Consider the following 16,759-nt stretch of genomic DNA (forward strand, 5'->3'; position numbering starts at 1 on the left):
GTGACTTCGACTCCGACTCGCGTTGCATTTGTGTTTAACCGCGCCAGCCAGTCCGAGTCGGTGCAGTCAGCCAGCTGTTCCGTCGTCAGTTCGTGTTGGGTTTGTTTGACTTTGGAGTTCCCAAAACTGCGCGCGACAACATGCGACTTCAGCCAAAGAACTTTCTAATAACCTAATCTTTGTTGAATAATATTTTGCATTACTGCAGAGTGCCTATCGAGTTTTTGCTCAGTTTTTACCCTTCTGATTTTCGTCGTTGGTCCGTGTGTTTGACGTTGCAGGCCGAGACGGGATAACGCTGTGTACTGACAGTATTGTGAATTTGTGAAGAAAGGAATCGGTTTGCTTGAGGCGCACTTGGCAGCTTGACTGTGGAATGCACTGTTTCATCAGCCAGAAAAATTCAATCAATTCTTATCCGCCATCTTATCGTTGACCTGTTGAGCGTGCTTTTACGGGATTTTTAAAGTTGGCTCGCATCTCCTACAGCCAAAAAAGCGCGAAAGCTTGGACTGTTATTGGATCGAGCGATTCGGGAGTCGACAAGAAAATCGGGATTTCGTGGGGTGATGCGTTGGGGCAACGATAAATTATTTTTGGAAAAAGCATTGTGAAGTCGCCGCGTGTATTCCCTGGTTGAAGCGTGGCGAGGCGATCCCGAGTGCCGTCGTCGGCGATGACATCGACCATGAGCCGGAGCGCGGCGCCCGTGTCCTCCCTGCGACGGCTGGACGAGCGCGCCTCCCCGGGCAACTCCCGCCTGGCCAGCGCCCTCTCCGGCTCCCGCTCCCCCTCGGCCGGGCGGGGCCCCGCGCTGCTGGGGGCGACGGGAGTGGGGCATGCTCCAGGGGGCAAGGAGATCATCCACAGCGGCCACTTCATGATGAGCAACGTCCCGCAGGACGAGGACGACGACGACGAGAGCGACGAGGTGACCACCGGCTCGGAGGAGCTCCTCAGCGACGCTCCGGAGGACCCGCGCCCGGCTCCCAAGGCGCCGCCGCAGACGGCGCCGGTGGCCGCCCAGGCCGGCCCCTCCCGCCCCGCCTACCGCGCGCAGCAGGCGCATCTGCCGCGGGGACGCAGCAACTCCATGACGCACGACGGGATGCACCGGTCGCGGATGAACATTGCGCCGCAGCAGCAGAAGGGGAAGCTGATCGATTCGTCGCTGAGCAAGCTGTTCGAGTGCATGACGCTGGCCTACAGGTGGGTGGCGGCATTTACATGTCTCTCTTACTCTGTCAGCCGCCAGTGTCAGGGGAATATAAGTTATATAACTGGTGGTAATTTAGGGCGAAATTGACGTCTCCCAAGTGGAATAATTTCAAGGGATTGAAGCTCCGCTGGACCATCAAGATCCGGTTGAATAACGTCATTTGGCGCGCCTGGCACATGCAGTGTAATTATTTTCGGATTAATTACTTTCCTTTATTAAGTTTATTTCTAATTTGATTAACTACACTGCTAATTTAATTTTAAATCTTTTAATTATAATTTTTATAAGATCGCCACCATCAGATACCACAAAAAAATCTGTCTCGGCGATTCCGAAAATTTCTGATAATTATTAATTTTTAATTTATTGGAACGTATACAAGTGCGCAGATTTTCGGCTGGAATTTTAAACATTTGATTTACATAGAAAGATAATGAGGAGATATTTGAGAGTAGAGGCTTAATAACTGTAGCGAATTTTATTTCTTTAAAAAGTTCACATGCGCCATTAAAACAGGAAAATAATTACGGTGTAGTACGAGTACAGAAGATGTTTGTGCAGTTATCAAGCAAGTGCGGCCGCTGATCGCGCCCTTCTCCATCGAAGTGGACAACTCGGTGCACAACAAGACGGAGTCGGTGCTGGTGGAGGGCAAGTACTGGAAGCGCCGGCAGTCCATCGTCTCCTCCGAGTACCGCCGCTGGCGGCTGTGGTACAAGGACCGCATCTCCGGCGTCCGCACCCGCACCGACAGCATGGGCGCCAGTGTACGTTGTCCTCATCATTTACTACAATAATATCTGTATTCGGCTGCTCTGATGAGGTATCTTCACGAGAAAAATTGCTGTAAAATGCAGGCGATGAGCTATGACCCGCACAACGAGGGTATGCTGCAGCAGCCCTGCCTGGAGGAGCCCATGATGCTGGACGACGTCCTCCTGCCGGACTTCACCGACGCCTTACTGGCCCGCCTCGGCCAGCAGCCCTTCGCCTTCCCCGATCCCAGAGAAATCGGTATCCGCTATTTCTACCTTTATCATTATAATTTTTCTATAATTAACGTTTATTTGATGCAGCGCAAGCCGGGTACGCGGATTTCATCCAGCCGGGACTGTTGCCGCTGCAGCCGTCGCTGGAAGACCTGATGGACACGCTGGAGCCGTTAAACGGTAGGGCACATGCAGCACTAAGCAGTTCTCTGTCTGAATAACGTCTTTGCTGTGTTGCAGAGTACTTTGCGCAGCAGAATCAAGCGTCGTCCGGCTACAATCCCGTGGGACAATTCGGGATGGGTAGTTCGCAGGAATTCATATCTCAGGATAATTACGGCGGCTCCGACGCGTACTGGAAGGTCAGTCTGAGCATCCTTGTAACTCTTGTGCATTTATAATTTAATTATTATTAATCGTGGGCTGTGTAACTTATTTTGATTAATGATTGCTATTGGTTTTTTAATTATTAGATTAATTTTTTACTGATACTAGTATACTAATTTTTTATTAATTGCTATAGAGTTATTTCTTGTCGGTTTATTTTACAGCGATTTAACTATTATTAATTTATTCGTATAAATATTATTTTTATAATTCTTGTTCATTTATTTTGGCTGTTGTACAGCAATCGCTGGCGCTGCCCGACTACCTGGTCCAGTCCGTCAGCCCCCCGGCGCCCCACCAGCCCTCCTCCAACCCCTCCCGCGCCCCGCCCGCGGCCGGCACCTCCAGCGCCTACATGTCCGACTACGCCTCTCCACAGTACGCTCCGCCGACGACGTACTCGACGCAGTACAGCGGCGGCACCCTGGACGCCATGCAGCCCCTCGACACCTTCCGCGCGGGCCCGCAGCATCCACAGAGCGGATTATCGGAGTTCGAGCTGCGCCGCGAGGACATCCGGCAGCGCTCGCTGTCGGGGCCGACGCCCGGCGGGGGCCCGCTGATCCAGCCGGACGTGCTGGCGGCGCTGGCCTCGTTTGGCCGGTCCATCTCGGCGAGCAGCGGGAATGTGGCGCAGGCGGGGTACGCGCCAACCGACGCGCAGAGTGGGAGTGCCAGTGCGCCCGTCAGCCGATTGAACTCCATTGTGCCCAATAGTAACGCGTTTGTCGTACCGGAAGTGCATGTTAGTGCTTTATATTTTTATTATAGACAGTTTGAGTAATATGTGGAAATTTGGAATTAAATTAATTGACATTTAATTTGGCATTTGATTTGTAATTTGATTTTTAACTTATATTTTAAATTTAATTTGGCATTTAATTTTTAGCTTTTAATTTACAGTAATTTGGAATTTTAATTTTGCATTTAATTTGGAATGCAGTTTGTAATTTAATTTGTAATTTAATTTGTAATTTAATTTGTAATTTAATTTGTAATTTAATTTGTAATTTAATTTGTAATTTAATTTGTAATTTATTTTTTAAGTTAATTTTGTCTGTCGTTTAGCCGATCAGCAAAGGCCGGGGTCGCGGCAAGAAAGCCGCAGCCGAGAGCGCCTCGACGGCGGGCGTCCCGTCTGCGCAGTTCAACGCTCCCGGACGAACGGCTTTATCCGTCACGCTCCCGTCGTCCAACGAGGGATCGACGCTGGCTCGTCTGCTGACAAGTAAATCTGCGAACCTGAAAGCTGCCGGTTTAAACTCCAGGGATTTTATTTTTGAATAAGCGCGTATTTTTCACCAGGCGGCCCGGTGTTCCCCGGCGGCGTCATCCAGCCGGCATCGGGATCGCCCTCCAGGAAGAAGCTGGCTCCCAAACCCGCCGCCAACGAGCCCAAAATCCGTCCCGCTCCGCCGACGCTGACCAGTGTGGTGCTGCCGGCGGAGATCGTCAGTGAGCCGCTGGTCGTGCCCAAAGTGGAAAACACGTTTCTTCAGGGTACAGATTAATTTTTTTTTAATTTCTTAATCAGTTTTCGGATATTTTAAATAATTCTGAAATGTTCTAATCCATAGCTGGTTATATACGACTGGTTATCATTATGTTTCCAAGATACTCGTAACTTTTAATTTCCTAGAGTAAAATTTTAAATTAATTCTGAAATTTGCAGATAAATTTCGAGTTTAAATAATAATATTAATTATTTGCACATTGTAGATAAATAGATATTTTTTGAATTTAAAATTTTAGGAATTATGAAAATATTAAAAAATTAGTCTGCATCAAATTGAAAACCATGACGGTTTCTTTTAACTCCTTTTAACTACACTAATTAATCTGTCTTGTCTGGCTTGTGCTGATCATCACTCTGCCAATTTAAATAAGTTCATAAATCAATTGGGAAATGGGGATGTAATTGGAAATTTTGAACAATTATTTCTGAACGTTTATGGAAGTCGGCAAAGTTTTTCTGGATTTATGGCTGTCAGGATGGAAAAAAATAATTACGATGGTTGAATATGGATAGATTCGGGGTTGTTCCGGCGGCGCATGGAGGAGTCGGTGGGGGAGCGGCCGCGGAGTCGCGAGAGCCGGCGCATGAACCACATCACGGCGGAGCAGAAGCGGCGCGGCGACATCAAGAGCGGCTTCGAGATATTACAAGGCATGGTGCCGCAGCTGGCGGCCAGCGCCAGCCACAGCCCCGGCAAGCAGGTCAGCAAGGCCGTCATCCTGCAGCGCGGCGCCGAGCACATCCACCGCCTCAAGGAGGAGCGCCGCCAGATGCAGGCCGAGGCCGACGCGCTCAAGCAGCAGATCGAGGCCATCAACCACGCCGTCACGTAAGCCACGAACACACCATCGGAAACACTGATTTTCTGCGACTAATAATAAATCAAGTTTTAATTTTCTTTAATTTATAGAATAGTTTTTAATTTGCGGAATAATTTCTCAGTGCCAAAATTAAAATTTGCAGATAAATTCCAAATTAAGTTCTGAGTCTGTTGAATATTTTTTTTCCTAATTTTCACAACCGGTACTTGTAAATTTTGTGACTTTTGGTTAGCTTTCAAATTACGGATAAATTTTTATAACATTTCAAATGTTTAATGAACCATAAAATTTTTTAATCTTCAAATTTTGTTGCTCCTGTTAAAAGACGGTGGACGGGTGTTTGCAGGGTGTGCCAGCAGCAGCTGCCGGCCACCGGCGCCCCCGTCAGCAGTCGCGCCCGCAAGGACCGCATGAACGAGATGCTGGACGAGCACATCCGGGCGCAGACCATGCACAACTGGAAGTACTGGCTGGTAGGTGCAGATGCGTTTCTTACCGCTGCATATTCATTCAACCCGTTCACGCTGCAGTTCAGCCTGACGATGCGGCCGTTAGTCGATTCGTACGCGTCCAGCGTGGCCTGTCGCGGCGTGGAGGAGCTGGGCCAGAACGTGCTCAACTGGGTGGACCAGCAGTGCACGCTCACGCAGCTGCGGCCCTGTACGTAGCGCTGATTGTCCCTCACTTAACTTTCGCAATTATTCTGTTTTATTATTATTTATTTTTCTTTAATTTATTCCGTTTTATTATTCATTTTTTATTCTGATTATATTCATTATTAATGTTCTTACTAAAATGTCTTTACTGATGCTCATACCGTGACATAACTGTCGTAATTTTTATCATTACGGCCAGCATTGCACAATTAGGAATTTCAAAACAACAACCAAAATCAATATTAATAGTTTTTAATTTAAAAAAAAGTTGGGTATTTACTATTTTTATTTTTTTATATTGTTCTGATGCATGGTTGGTTGTTTGGGGTGGCGCAGTGATCAAGGAGTCGATGCGGAAGGTCAGCACCAGCACGCACATCCTCAGCGACCCCGGCCGCCTCCCGGAGGAGGCCCGCCAGGCCGTCCAGCCGAAGCCGGCTGCCAAGGCCTACGCCTCGCCCTCCACCTCCTCCTCCACGTCCTCCCTGGGCAACAGCACCACCCTCGGCTCGCCCAACAACACTCGCGGGTCGCCGCACCCGGGGACGCATTTCTCCTGATCAACGGACGGCGAATCGAGGAACGCGCCTTATGACAGTGCCTTGCGACGGAGCGTGTGTGCTTCTCGTTTATACGACGGATTTTATTCACTGGCGTACCGACAACCGACACGAAATGGCGGAGGCCGGTTGCGGCTGGTGTTTTTGTTTGAGCACATAGGCGTTATTTTGAATTCATAGTGTCGTTTGTCGAGTTGGTTATTCAGACCAGAGGAATAATTGTGCGCTGCGTCAAGAATCGCTTCGTGTCACGTGTGGGGTGTGCGTGCCGAAATTTCTGCAGTTTTTCAATTGCATACCAATTTAAAAGGAAAGTTTATTATTCGGGTCAAACTTGGATACGAGTGTCAGAAATTTATGACTCAAGTAGGAAATTATTTTATTGGCAATGGCCACCCAAATAACAAGAACTGCAAGTGCTGGCACATTACTTGATACGTAGTTTACATTTTACTGCAGCATTGCAGTACTTAGCTGTCCAAAGAACTTTTTCCTTCTCTTTTAATAGGCAATAGCCAATGCACACATCGGTATGCTTCCGCAGGTTTACACTAATTAAAATGAATAAATTTTAAACATTGAAAAAACACCCATAATCATTATTGATTATTGTAATTCAAAATCTTATGACGTGCATTCAAGATACCCAAAACAGCTGCTGCGTTTCCTCTGACTACATGTCTTAAAAGGCCGTGGATCGAGGCTCTCCTGTAGCGTCGCGGATCTTCCGGCCAACAACACGAATCAGTTCCGTAAACGATGTTCCAAAAGTTCCGAACGTCTCCACCCCCAGAGCGTAGAAAAAGTAGCCCAAACCCTCGACGAAAGCGTGCTTCCGCCGCCAAAGACCTTGAAAGAAGCGCAACAGGTCGGTCGATACAGGCAAAACGACTGCGCCAGCACAGAAATCCAGCCAGGACACGCAACATCCGTATTTGGGAACAGCATCACCAGCAGCGAACTCATATGAAATTTTGTCTCCTGTTCGACCGCCTTTTGTTTGTAGATGCTGCTGCGTAACTCGCTGTCATGCTGTTTTTCGTTAATTTAAGAGAACTTTCAAGAAACTGTTACAAAAAGAACATCCATGGACGACTTTAAATATCAGAAAATCAAAACTGGCCGCGATAATACGGCGCAAGCCACTGTCGGCCTGTTATCACCCGGGAAACATGCAGCGGCTGCACTGCACAACCATAGAAAAGAATAATAATAATACAGTATTATTCTTTTCTATGGCACAACCGTTACGAGACGGCAGTTACTCCACCGATTCGCGTGCACAGTCTGCAGAACGGCTTGTTCAGAAATCTGACAGTTCTCACTTTTGTGGACTTGCTTTGAGAGCTGATTCTGCTTTTTGTGACGAGAGCCAGCTTTCTTTCGTTCTATCATTTGGTATCCTCACAGGCTACGTATTTTCCGTGGAAATTCTCCTGTTTTTGCCACTACCACAGCGTCGAGTGAGTGGGACTCAGCGTGCTCTGTTCAGTCTCTTGACTGCACGCTGCTGCTGTCTCGTTTCTGTTGGTACGTACTTACATCGTACGCTAACTCTCGGCGTTGTTTTCGCAGCAGCATGAGCGCAACGCCACGCTTCTATCGGGAAGTGTGGACGGGTGCGCGGGAGACCAACTACGCCAACACGGTGCTGGTGCGGCGCGACGGTGGCCAGTGGTGGTTAGGCTACGTTCAGGACGTCCGAGGAAAGGAGCTCCTCGTGGACTTCGATGCCAGCACAGTCCAGCCCCAGTGGATCCATACCAGTCTCATCTGGCCGCACCACTCACGATATTATACGTTGGATACGTACGTCAACACCGTCGTGCAGGTGGCGCTGCGGGAGCGCCCGGGTGGACCGCTGGTCTTCCGTCCCGCGCGCGTCGTGGCGCAGTGGCGAAGCGTGTTCCTGGCGGTGTGTCTGGATGAGCAGAAGCCTCAGGATTGCTTCTTCGTGCATGGCAGTCTGTTCGCGGAAGCCCTACCCGTGCCGGGTGATGGACAGAGTTTCTTCGCGCGCACGGATGGTCTGACGTACACCAAGCACGTCATCCCCTTCCCCGCCGCCGGCCAGCTGCGCCACGTCGACCACCTGCCGGAATTCGTGGGCCGGGCATGCCAGTTCCGTCTGGGCAGTGGAGAGCGTCTGTTCCGTAATCCGCCGTTGCTGCGGGTGGAGGGTGGTGGCACGCCGTTCTACGCCGTTCCAGCGTTCCGGGGACTCATCGGGGGAGTTTTTCGAGGAGTCGAAGTAGTGGTGCGCCTATTTGTTCGTGCGGGAACGGACTCTGTGACGTTTGTCTGTCTGGAGATGCACAATGCGGCCGTCGGGCGCCGGATGTCCTGGAACGAGGAGGTCCTCAAGGAGGTCTGCCAGAGTTTCCTGCAGGAGCATTCAGTGGAGAACATTGCCGTCGTACCACAGCAGCTGGAGGGCGGTCAGTGCCTGCGTATAGTCTACAATGGACTTCAAAATTTTGTTACATTCGGTCCGGGACCGAATGACCAGTAAAAATAAATGGCCGCGACCAAATGACCAATGAAAAGGGAACGTGCAAGACTTTGAACACCTGCACCTTGCGCATTTCCCAACGAAAACCATCAACCGATATACCAAACGCAAGAGAAAAGAATTTTGAGAATTTCGATACCAAACAGGTCATCCTTTATGAGATCTAAGAGAAAATCGAGCCATTTTAGTTCGTCGTAGACAAAGCACACGATTTCTGTGTGAAAACTGAAATCAAACCGTGGATTCAAATCCTATGCTATGTCTATGAGAAACTTTAGATGCGTCGATTTTCTCTTAGATCTCATAAAACACAGCTTGTTTGGTATCAAAATTCTTGAAATTTTTTTCTTATTCGTCTGAGATATCGTTCGAAGGTTTCCGTTTGGGAAATGCGCAAGATGTCAGCGTTAATGTCAGCAGGCCGATGGCCAGTTCAAAATTTGGCTGTTCAAGTACAGAAAAGTGCCTGGTTGCGCGCGTTTTGTGATTATATAAGTGTAACAAAATTTTGAAGTCCATTGTAATGTGAATTATTCGACATGTTTTGCACTGCGGTCCACGAACGCCTTTTCAGTGTGGTTGCGCGTGCCGGTCAAAAACGGCACGGTATTGTATAGGTTGCTCCACGCTAGAAAACTTGATATTTATTCTTTTAATAATCTCGTGTTTTTAAGAATAATTTAATCCATGCAGCCGTAAAACGTAAAAAATGAGCACCGTAGCCGTAAAACGCTACGGTAAAACCGTACGTAATAGTATGAAAATTTTGTACGGTTTGAGACCTCTAATGCACACGTAGTATTACAGTACTATGCTCATACTCGTATGCTTTTTGAAGGTGCCTCCGGCGGCGGCTCAAAAGGTGCGGAAGAAGCGTCCATAAAGGAACTGGCGATTCCGATCCTGACGTGCATCCTGACTGGTGTCGATGCGGATGCGCACACTCAGCTACGCTTTTCCAGGCGAGTTCTCCCAACTGAATGCGTTTGCCGCACGGATTAATATGCAAACTGCATCAGCAGCATTAGCGACACTGTTGTAGTGGTATCTTATGTTGCTGTCTTTGACCAGGGTGTGCGGGCTATGGAATGAGGTTGTGCGGACATACGGGCAGCGCGTCGTCATCCTGGACAGCGCCCAGATGTGGCCGCAAAGGGCCTGTACGCACCAATTCTCCTTTGAGATCTATCCCCGCTTCTTCAGGCTATTTACCGCGGTGGACCACGCCGTCACCGCCAACACTGCAGCACTGCTGCTGCTGGGCGACCGCGACGAGCTTCTGGATGACCAATGGGGGTTGATCGATCTCAAACAGAAAATGAAGATGGTCCGCAGTGTACTGCACACTAAAGGAATTCACCTGTCCTTAATCGTGGTGCGGAACAAGGCTGTGGTGCCTGCGGACCCCGGGGATCGCTTTCTAGCCATCAATATCCCTTACCAGGCGGAGTATGGCATCGATGTCGCCGACGACGAGTACACACTGCGAGCGGTGTCGTACATGATGAGCGTTTGTGATGCGCTGGTCTTTGTCAACTACAAGGCGTCGCGCTCGATCCTAAGGTCAGCGCGGAACCGCATGTACATCCGCACCGACGAGAATTTCATACCAGCCTCCCTATACACCGACTGGAAAGAGGACTCCCCCATCGACGTGGGTGTGACGATTCCGCTGATCCGCTTCCACTGCGACGAAGCCGCCACGGAGCAGCGCCGGCGCTTCCTGGCCGCGGCCAACGACAACTGTCCCGCTGTGAGGCAGCACGTCCGGGAAAAGATCGCCGGGTTGTTTGCGCGATGGGCGGACACGGTGCCCGATGACGGACGGGCAGGAATGCGCAAATTCCTGCAGCTGTAAGCAGTTTCTTTGCTATTTGGACGTTTTTTCGCGCTTCGGGCACTTTCGCGATACGGATTCGCGTGGTTGTTTCACCTTACTGTGACCTTAGAAAACATTGTCAATAATTTCGTGTTTTGTTATAATTTAACATTTTCATTCATCTCGTTAACATTTTCGTTAATCTCTGGTGTCCGTAATTACCGTGCAGCGGAAATGATGTTTGTTGTCGAATTAGGTTCAACAGTCTGGGAGCGGGTGATGATGGCCGGCAGTGGGAGACGCTGGATATGCGCCGGCTGGATGTGGGTTTGCTCAACAACCTGACCTTCGCCGCCCTCAACGGATGCTACCTGGACGACGGCGAAGTGGAAGAAGTCGAGGAAGACAATGAGTAGTCGAGGAATTACGGTGCTGGTCATGTCCATTCGTCAGTTTTTTCTGGAATTTGTGTGGCATTTGGTTCCTGCTAACCCGTTGTGTTGATGGGTACGTCACTTTTCACGGGGTTTGTGCTTTAATATCCGGTCACATATAAACTTTAATTTCAACCTTGTACAAGCAAATGCCATTTACAATTTAAAACTCAAATACCGAACAGCTAGAACAAATAAAACAGCTCTTCTAGCTCTTTTGAACAATGAGTAGTCGAGGAATTACGGTGCTGGTCATGTCCATTCGTCAGTTTTTTCTGGAATTTGTGTGGCATTTGGTTCCTGCTAACCCGTTGTGTTGATGGGTACGTCACTTTTCACGGGGTTTGTGCTTTAATATCCGGTCACATATAAACTTTAATTTCAACCTTGTACAAGCAAATGCCATTTACAATTTAAAACTCAAATACCGAACAGCTAGAACAAATAAAACAGCTCTTCTAGCTCTTTTGAACAATGAGTAGTCGAGGAATTACGGTGCTGGTCATGTCCATTCGTCAGTTTTTTCTGGAATTTGTGTGGCATTTGGTTCCTGCTAACCCGTTGTGTTGATGGGTACGTCACTTTTCACGGGGTTTGTGCTTTAATATCCGGTCACTGTTTTCGGACTTTGTTGGTCAAATCAAAAACGCAATGCATAAGCAAGAAAATGAACACATTTGACTATAACAGAAAAATTTCGTTTAGTTTACCTAGCCCTTCCATCGTGCCCAGCACTGAAGCCGCATTTCCCCGCTGAATTTCGATGGACAAACGCTGTCGCAGAAATTCGTGCGAGCGTGCTTCCCCGGTGTGCTGCTGCAGTTTTTTTCCCAGCTCTTTGATGATGGCGATCGCCGAAGGTCCCCACGGGCCCAGTGTTTCGAAAGCGATCGGGACGAATAGGTAGCGGCCGGCCAGATAGAAATATAGTCCTGCTTTCTTTCCTTCTGCCTGCACAGCGGCCGCTCCCGCTGTGGTGGAAGTGGCTTTAAGATACTGTCACTGTTTGGTTAGTGACTGGTTACTGCCACCCAGCGAACTGAAATGGTCAGTTGGACAGGACAGTAAGGTTTAACTTTTACTTTTTTTACAGACAGATTATCTGTTTAGCAATTCAACGTTGAAATTCCGCTTCTGTTATTGGTACCGTTGAGAACGCTGTTTTGTTTTAACCGGAATTAGCTCTTGAAATGTTTTCGCGCTTAGAAATTTAAGTAACAGTACACGGTTAACTGGCCCATGAGTTCTGTGATAAAGTCGGGTGCCGTTGGGCGTTGGCGTCACAGCTCATAATGATCGCATCGACGCATGCTACACGAGTCAGAAAAGCCAAAGATGAAAGGATGCCGATACTTATTGTCGTGCACTCATGATGGTCATAGTTCGCGATCGTACGACAACGCACAGATTTTCATTAAAATAATTGTGTAAATGAGTACATATGCTGTTAAATACGTACTGCAGATCGACAATTCGGTTAATAAAAGTCACCCGGCATCAAACTAGTGCGCATGCCCGGAAACTACGTTCGGTGTAGAAACGATTTCTATGTTTGTTTTTGTTTTCAAGATTTGAAGAACTCTTCAGATGACTTGATAATGAGATTTTGGTACCGCTCCGTACGTTTAAACGTTTGAAGTTTGATTTCACCCACAACTTCGCAACCGGATGTTGCACCCACAAACGGTCTTCACGCCAATGTATATACAAATCATCTGGCTACACAATGTCATAAAACAGTGCAAAAAACGGTTGGAGTGCGCAAAAGCAAAAGTGTTCGTGCATGTAATTGTACACTAATCTGGTTGTTCTGGTACCACGTACCGGGTCACTTCCCAAAATAGAGATATTCGCACAGAAACATCGTAATTTGTGACTGTTTCTTCCGCGGTTACCGGTGCAGATGCATTGCAACAACGCTCTTTATTATGAAAGTAATGTGGTAATCGCTTTGAAGTCAGCATACAGTATTATGAAACATGCTTAATCCTTCGGGAAACGTTCAGTCACATTGGCATGCCGCTGCGGACCTCCGATGCGGACATCCTACAAATTAAAGTGCCGGAAAAAGCCAAGACAGAAAGCCAGAAGGTTCGCGGTCGTGAAAGGTCACCAACTGTATACGGGATATCAGTGCTCGTTCCGTGGCCGCTATTTTCCAGGCGGCTGTTGTGCCGGATGTCCGAAGGGGCAACGCGCATAAATACTGCATACGTATAGCAGCTTATGTATCTGTGTATCCGGTAATATGCCGTAATTCACTGAGCGCCTGGAACGAGGAATCGACGTATCGATACAGTCTGTTTACGGTTACACACGCGCGCGTAGGGTAGGATAACGCGCGTTCCATGAATTGCGGCGTTAACTGTCTTCCAGAGTTTCGCGGCTGGTCATTGCGCAGCGGGAATCCTCGATGGAAATGAGCGCATACGACGAGCCTCGCCGGTCATAGGTGTGCTGCCGCGGCTGAAATACATGTAGTCCGACAGTGCAGCAACCGCTGCGCCGGTTCGAAGTGGAACCCCCAAATGCCAAACTAAAGACCATGCCAGCGCCTGAACGTGCATCATCCCGCTGGCTTAATTCCTATTTAAATCCCGCAGGGCGCCACTGCCCGGTGTGCCCACCTAATCAGCGCACATTCTGGATTCGTGTATTGCGACAGGCACACGCGACGGATGCAGGCAACGTGTGGTGTGCTGCGTTAATACCGGTGCAACATTTTTCTAATTAAAGTAATTACTTTTTTCACTTATTTCGAGAGGCATGGCTTTACGCATGTGGAATCATTTCGGCAACGGTCGGGCAAATATCCAGAAATTCACCCTCTCTTCGCATACAGATCTCTTTGTTTTCTGCTGTAAACCGAAATGAAATGTATGCCCAGCTTCGTAATATCTATCCTATCGAACAGCACACTTCATCGCCGCTAAGATACCATGACCTTAACGTGGCGATGGTGGCATGATTTTGTTTGTGCTAGTCGCTAAGGGAAAACGGTTTTGTGGGGTGACCTTTTATAATTCTTTGGGTTTGCTCTCATCGACTGCATTGATAGAAACGTTGACAGTTAACGAAGCCATGGCTAGGATCTTGCGAATGTACGTTGGTGCTGTTAGACCGCTGTGGAAAAGGGATTGTAGCGTTAACTCGCCGGGAAAAGCGTTGCCGACTGTGAGCATCGACACTAGTCAGGATGCACGCCAGGATCGGAATTGGTAGGTCTTTTACGGACGCTTCTTCCACATCCCGTGAACATTCATCGGAGGCTACTTGAAAAGCATACTTACACACTAGTAAGAGCACAGTGATACCGATATGAATATGCTACGTGCGCAACTGGCACACTACTAACAATTATACTGCAAAAAAAAGTGAAAACATTAATACTTGTACAAGCAGTTCACATGCATTAAGCGTATTGGCGGCATCAGAAGGAGGGCCACTGCACTACTTTTATCGCGATAATAACTACTTCATTGTAACTTGCAATAATTAGGTTGTGCATTTTCCCCTTGTAACACAGTAAGCACTTGTGCGACTTGATCGCGTTCCAGAGCAACAGTGCCTTCCTAACCGATTGCACTAGCTACAGGCTGTTCTGGCTTACCTTGGCACAGCAGTCATGGACGACGAAGGTCCCTGTGGAGGTACTGCGCCGGGAATCAGCCGGCGGGGCGGGGCGTGGCGCTGGTGGCCCGCGGAACTGCTGCACCCGTCCACCGTGCCATTGGTTGCATCATCGTGCCGTCGCTTCTTCCACGCTGTGGCCGTCGTCCAGGGGCAGGATCAGCGCGGCGCCGCCTGGACCGACTTGGCCCCCTTGCAGCGCCTCCGCTGGCGTGTGCCTAGCGACTGGTGGACGACGGGTGCGCGGGCGCAGCGACAGGGGGAGAAGATGGTGACGCTGCCGCGGCGCCGGCGGATTGCACCGGGACGCTTTGTCAAGTACCGTCGGCCACTGCCCGGGGATTGTCAGGGCGCGGCAGCAGCACAACTGTATGCGCTGCTGATGGAGACCGACCCCGGGATCGTGCGCGGCGGGGAGGTGGTCGGCATCGACGTCGTGGACGGGCATGTGCAGTATAGTGCGAAACTGTGCGAAAGTGTTGCGGATGAGCACTCGCCAGACATGCCACAGGTTCGTCAGTACACATTCTACTCGTAAGAAGAATGTCTAATACTGTAAGCCGAGTGAAGTGCGCACTATTTCGTCCAGCGTGTTAATCTGCAGCTGTACATGTGCCCTATGTACATTGTACAACCTGTTGGCTAAACTGGCTGAAGAGCGTCAGATATTGGTAATTCCATAGCGTGATAACAATATCAGGATCTAATTACGGTTAAACAAAACAACATTCTTAACGGTCCCGATTACTGAAGTAGCATTACCACGTTGAATTGCTAAAGAGATGTTCTGTTTCAAAAATTCAAGACTACGATTCTCGCCGGTTCGTCGTCTTGAATTTTTGAAACAGAACATCTCTTTAGCAGTTCAACGTGGTAATGCTGCTTCAGAGCGTCAGATTGTCAGTGGCTGTCGTCGGTTGACCGAGTTACTGGTCTGGTTGTACAGGTTCTGGTTGAAGCACTGCACCAGGCGCTGATGCAGCGCCTTCCCGCCCTGCTGCGCCAGCCGCGGCCGCTTCCGGTGTGCGCTGCGCCGTTGGACGAATGGCGCGCCGTGAAGACGGATGTGTGGCAGCAAGTGTTCGGCCATCTCGATGCGACGGCGCAAACCAAGTTACGCCCGGTGTGCTCCGCCTGGAACGGTGTGCTATCCTCGACGCGGCGGCGGTGACGGCCACCATGGTCATCGAGACGGACCGTAGCCGTCGTCGTACTGAGCTGCAGTACACTCTGACGGCGCCCCTCTTCCACTGCCTGAACCGCTCCACCACGCACTTGGTCATCGATACCCGCAGCGGTCCCCTGGACACCATGCACTTCCTGATGGTGGCCGGCCGACATGGTCCATAACGTGGCGCGGACCCGGCCCGGGATCCGCCTGGCGGCGCTGTACGTGGTCGGCGGCACGAGCGTCCTGCCGGCGTTGGGCGGCTGGGAGGGATCGGCGCACGGGTGGTTCACCTTCCTGACCCGTCCGGACCCGTGTCGCGTGCACCATCCCCACGGCTGGACGGAACCCTCCTCCACGGATCAAGTGGATGACTTCATCGTCACCACGCGCGGTCTACCGTGTGCTGCCATCCATTTGGTCGGCTGTCGGGTGTCGCGTCAGTGCGGCCTGTGGTCGCGGCTGAACGAGGCGTGGGGCGCGGCCGAACTGGCCCCGGTGCGTTTGCCGTTGAGCGGGGAGTGGCCGGCCACGGTGTGGGATGCCATGGAAGCGCCGCTGCCGACGCCCACTGCCGACGAGGCGGACGAGCTACAGGCGCTGGCCGAGTGGCTGCAAGACATCGCGGCCGACGATAGCGCGGAGCGTCAGCATCACCGCCAGATGGTCTGGAAAGTAGGAGCCATTTTTCAAATGTATCATATAAGTTATTATATCAAATATTTTTATATGTTATTTATTGATATTTTATATTTTAATATAATTATATGAAATATATCAGATATGTATCAGATATATGTAAGTATATGTTTTTAATTCCAGATTGTAATTGTATTTCAAATCTTTTCGAAGACGAGCAGAACTGTTTGAATAATGTGATATTTAATTTCTCAATATTTACAAGGCGAGCTTAGCTCAACAAACATGATCAAATGAAGAATTTGTCCCAGTTACATGGGAAGGGACCGTGCACAATACACTCATTGCATTATGAGCTGTGAGTGTTATGCAAAGTGTGTACTACTTACACGTACTAGTAATACACTTG

General features: G+C 49.3%; 2 protein-coding genes across 3 annotated transcripts; both read left to right on the plus strand.

Moving 5' to 3' along the window:
* Positions 1-78: 78 nt before the first annotated feature.
* On the plus strand, positions 79-6,571 carry LOC129591722 (MLX-interacting protein-like). Its single transcript, XM_055487494.1, has 13 exons — positions 79-1,209; positions 1,296-1,402; positions 1,781-1,986; positions 2,077-2,233; positions 2,296-2,388; positions 2,449-2,570; positions 2,837-3,340; positions 3,664-3,823; positions 3,901-4,095; positions 4,625-4,940; positions 5,279-5,405; positions 5,463-5,592; positions 5,925-6,571. Exons 1-13 carry the CDS (start codon positions 677-679, stop codon positions 6,146-6,148), a joined length of 2,874 nt encoding a protein of 957 aa, XP_055343469.1. The 5' UTR covers positions 79-676; the 3' UTR covers positions 6,149-6,571.
* A 929-nt stretch (positions 6,572-7,500) lies between these two features.
* On the plus strand, positions 7,501-11,052 carry LOC129591827 (uncharacterized). 2 transcript variants are annotated; one of them, XM_055487654.1, is made up of 5 exons: positions 7,501-7,611; positions 7,724-8,586; positions 9,499-9,622; positions 9,732-10,514; positions 10,736-11,052. In XM_055487654.1, the coding sequence occupies exons 2-5, from the start codon at positions 7,728-7,730 to the stop codon at positions 10,893-10,895; spliced, it is 1,926 nt and encodes a 641-aa protein (XP_055343629.1). In that variant the 5' UTR covers positions 7,501-7,611; positions 7,724-7,727; the 3' UTR covers positions 10,896-11,052. The 2 variants fall into 2 exon arrangements, with proteins under 2 accessions (XP_055343629.1, XP_055343630.1); XM_055487655.1 differs by having other exon boundaries at positions 7,727-8,586.
* Positions 11,053-16,759: the final 5,707 nt, after the last annotated feature.

This window comes from Paramacrobiotus metropolitanus, unplaced genomic scaffold (genome assembly GCF_019649055.1).
Source record: "Paramacrobiotus metropolitanus isolate TYO unplaced genomic scaffold, Prichtersi_v1.0 Parri_scaffold0000048, whole genome shotgun sequence".
Classification (NCBI taxonomy): domain Eukaryota; kingdom Metazoa; phylum Tardigrada; class Eutardigrada; order Parachela; family Macrobiotidae; genus Paramacrobiotus; species Paramacrobiotus metropolitanus.

Bases quoted from the DNA above. Each gene is read 5' to 3' on its own strand.
- LOC129591827 (XM_055487654.1), top strand. From the start codon at position 7,728: ATGAGCGCAACGCCACGCTTCTATCGGGAAGTGTGGACGGGTGCGCGG. The intron at 8,587-9,498 runs GTCAGTGCCTGC...TGCTTTTTGAAG, and splicing joins ACCACAGCAGCTGGAGGGCG to GTGCCTCCGGCGGCGGCTCA. The intron at 10,515-10,735 runs GTAAGCAGTTTC...TTGTCGAATTAG, and splicing joins ATGCGCAAATTCCTGCAGCT to GTTCAACAGTCTGGGAGCGG.
- LOC129591722 (XM_055487494.1), top strand. From the start codon at position 677: ATGACATCGACCATGAGCCGGAGCGCGGCGCCCGTGTCCTCCCTGCGA. The intron at 2,389-2,448 runs GTAGGGCACATG...GCTGTGTTGCAG, and splicing joins CACGCTGGAGCCGTTAAACG to AGTACTTTGCGCAGCAGAAT. The intron at 5,406-5,462 runs GTAGGTGCAGAT...TTCACGCTGCAG, and splicing joins ACAACTGGAAGTACTGGCTG to TTCAGCCTGACGATGCGGCC.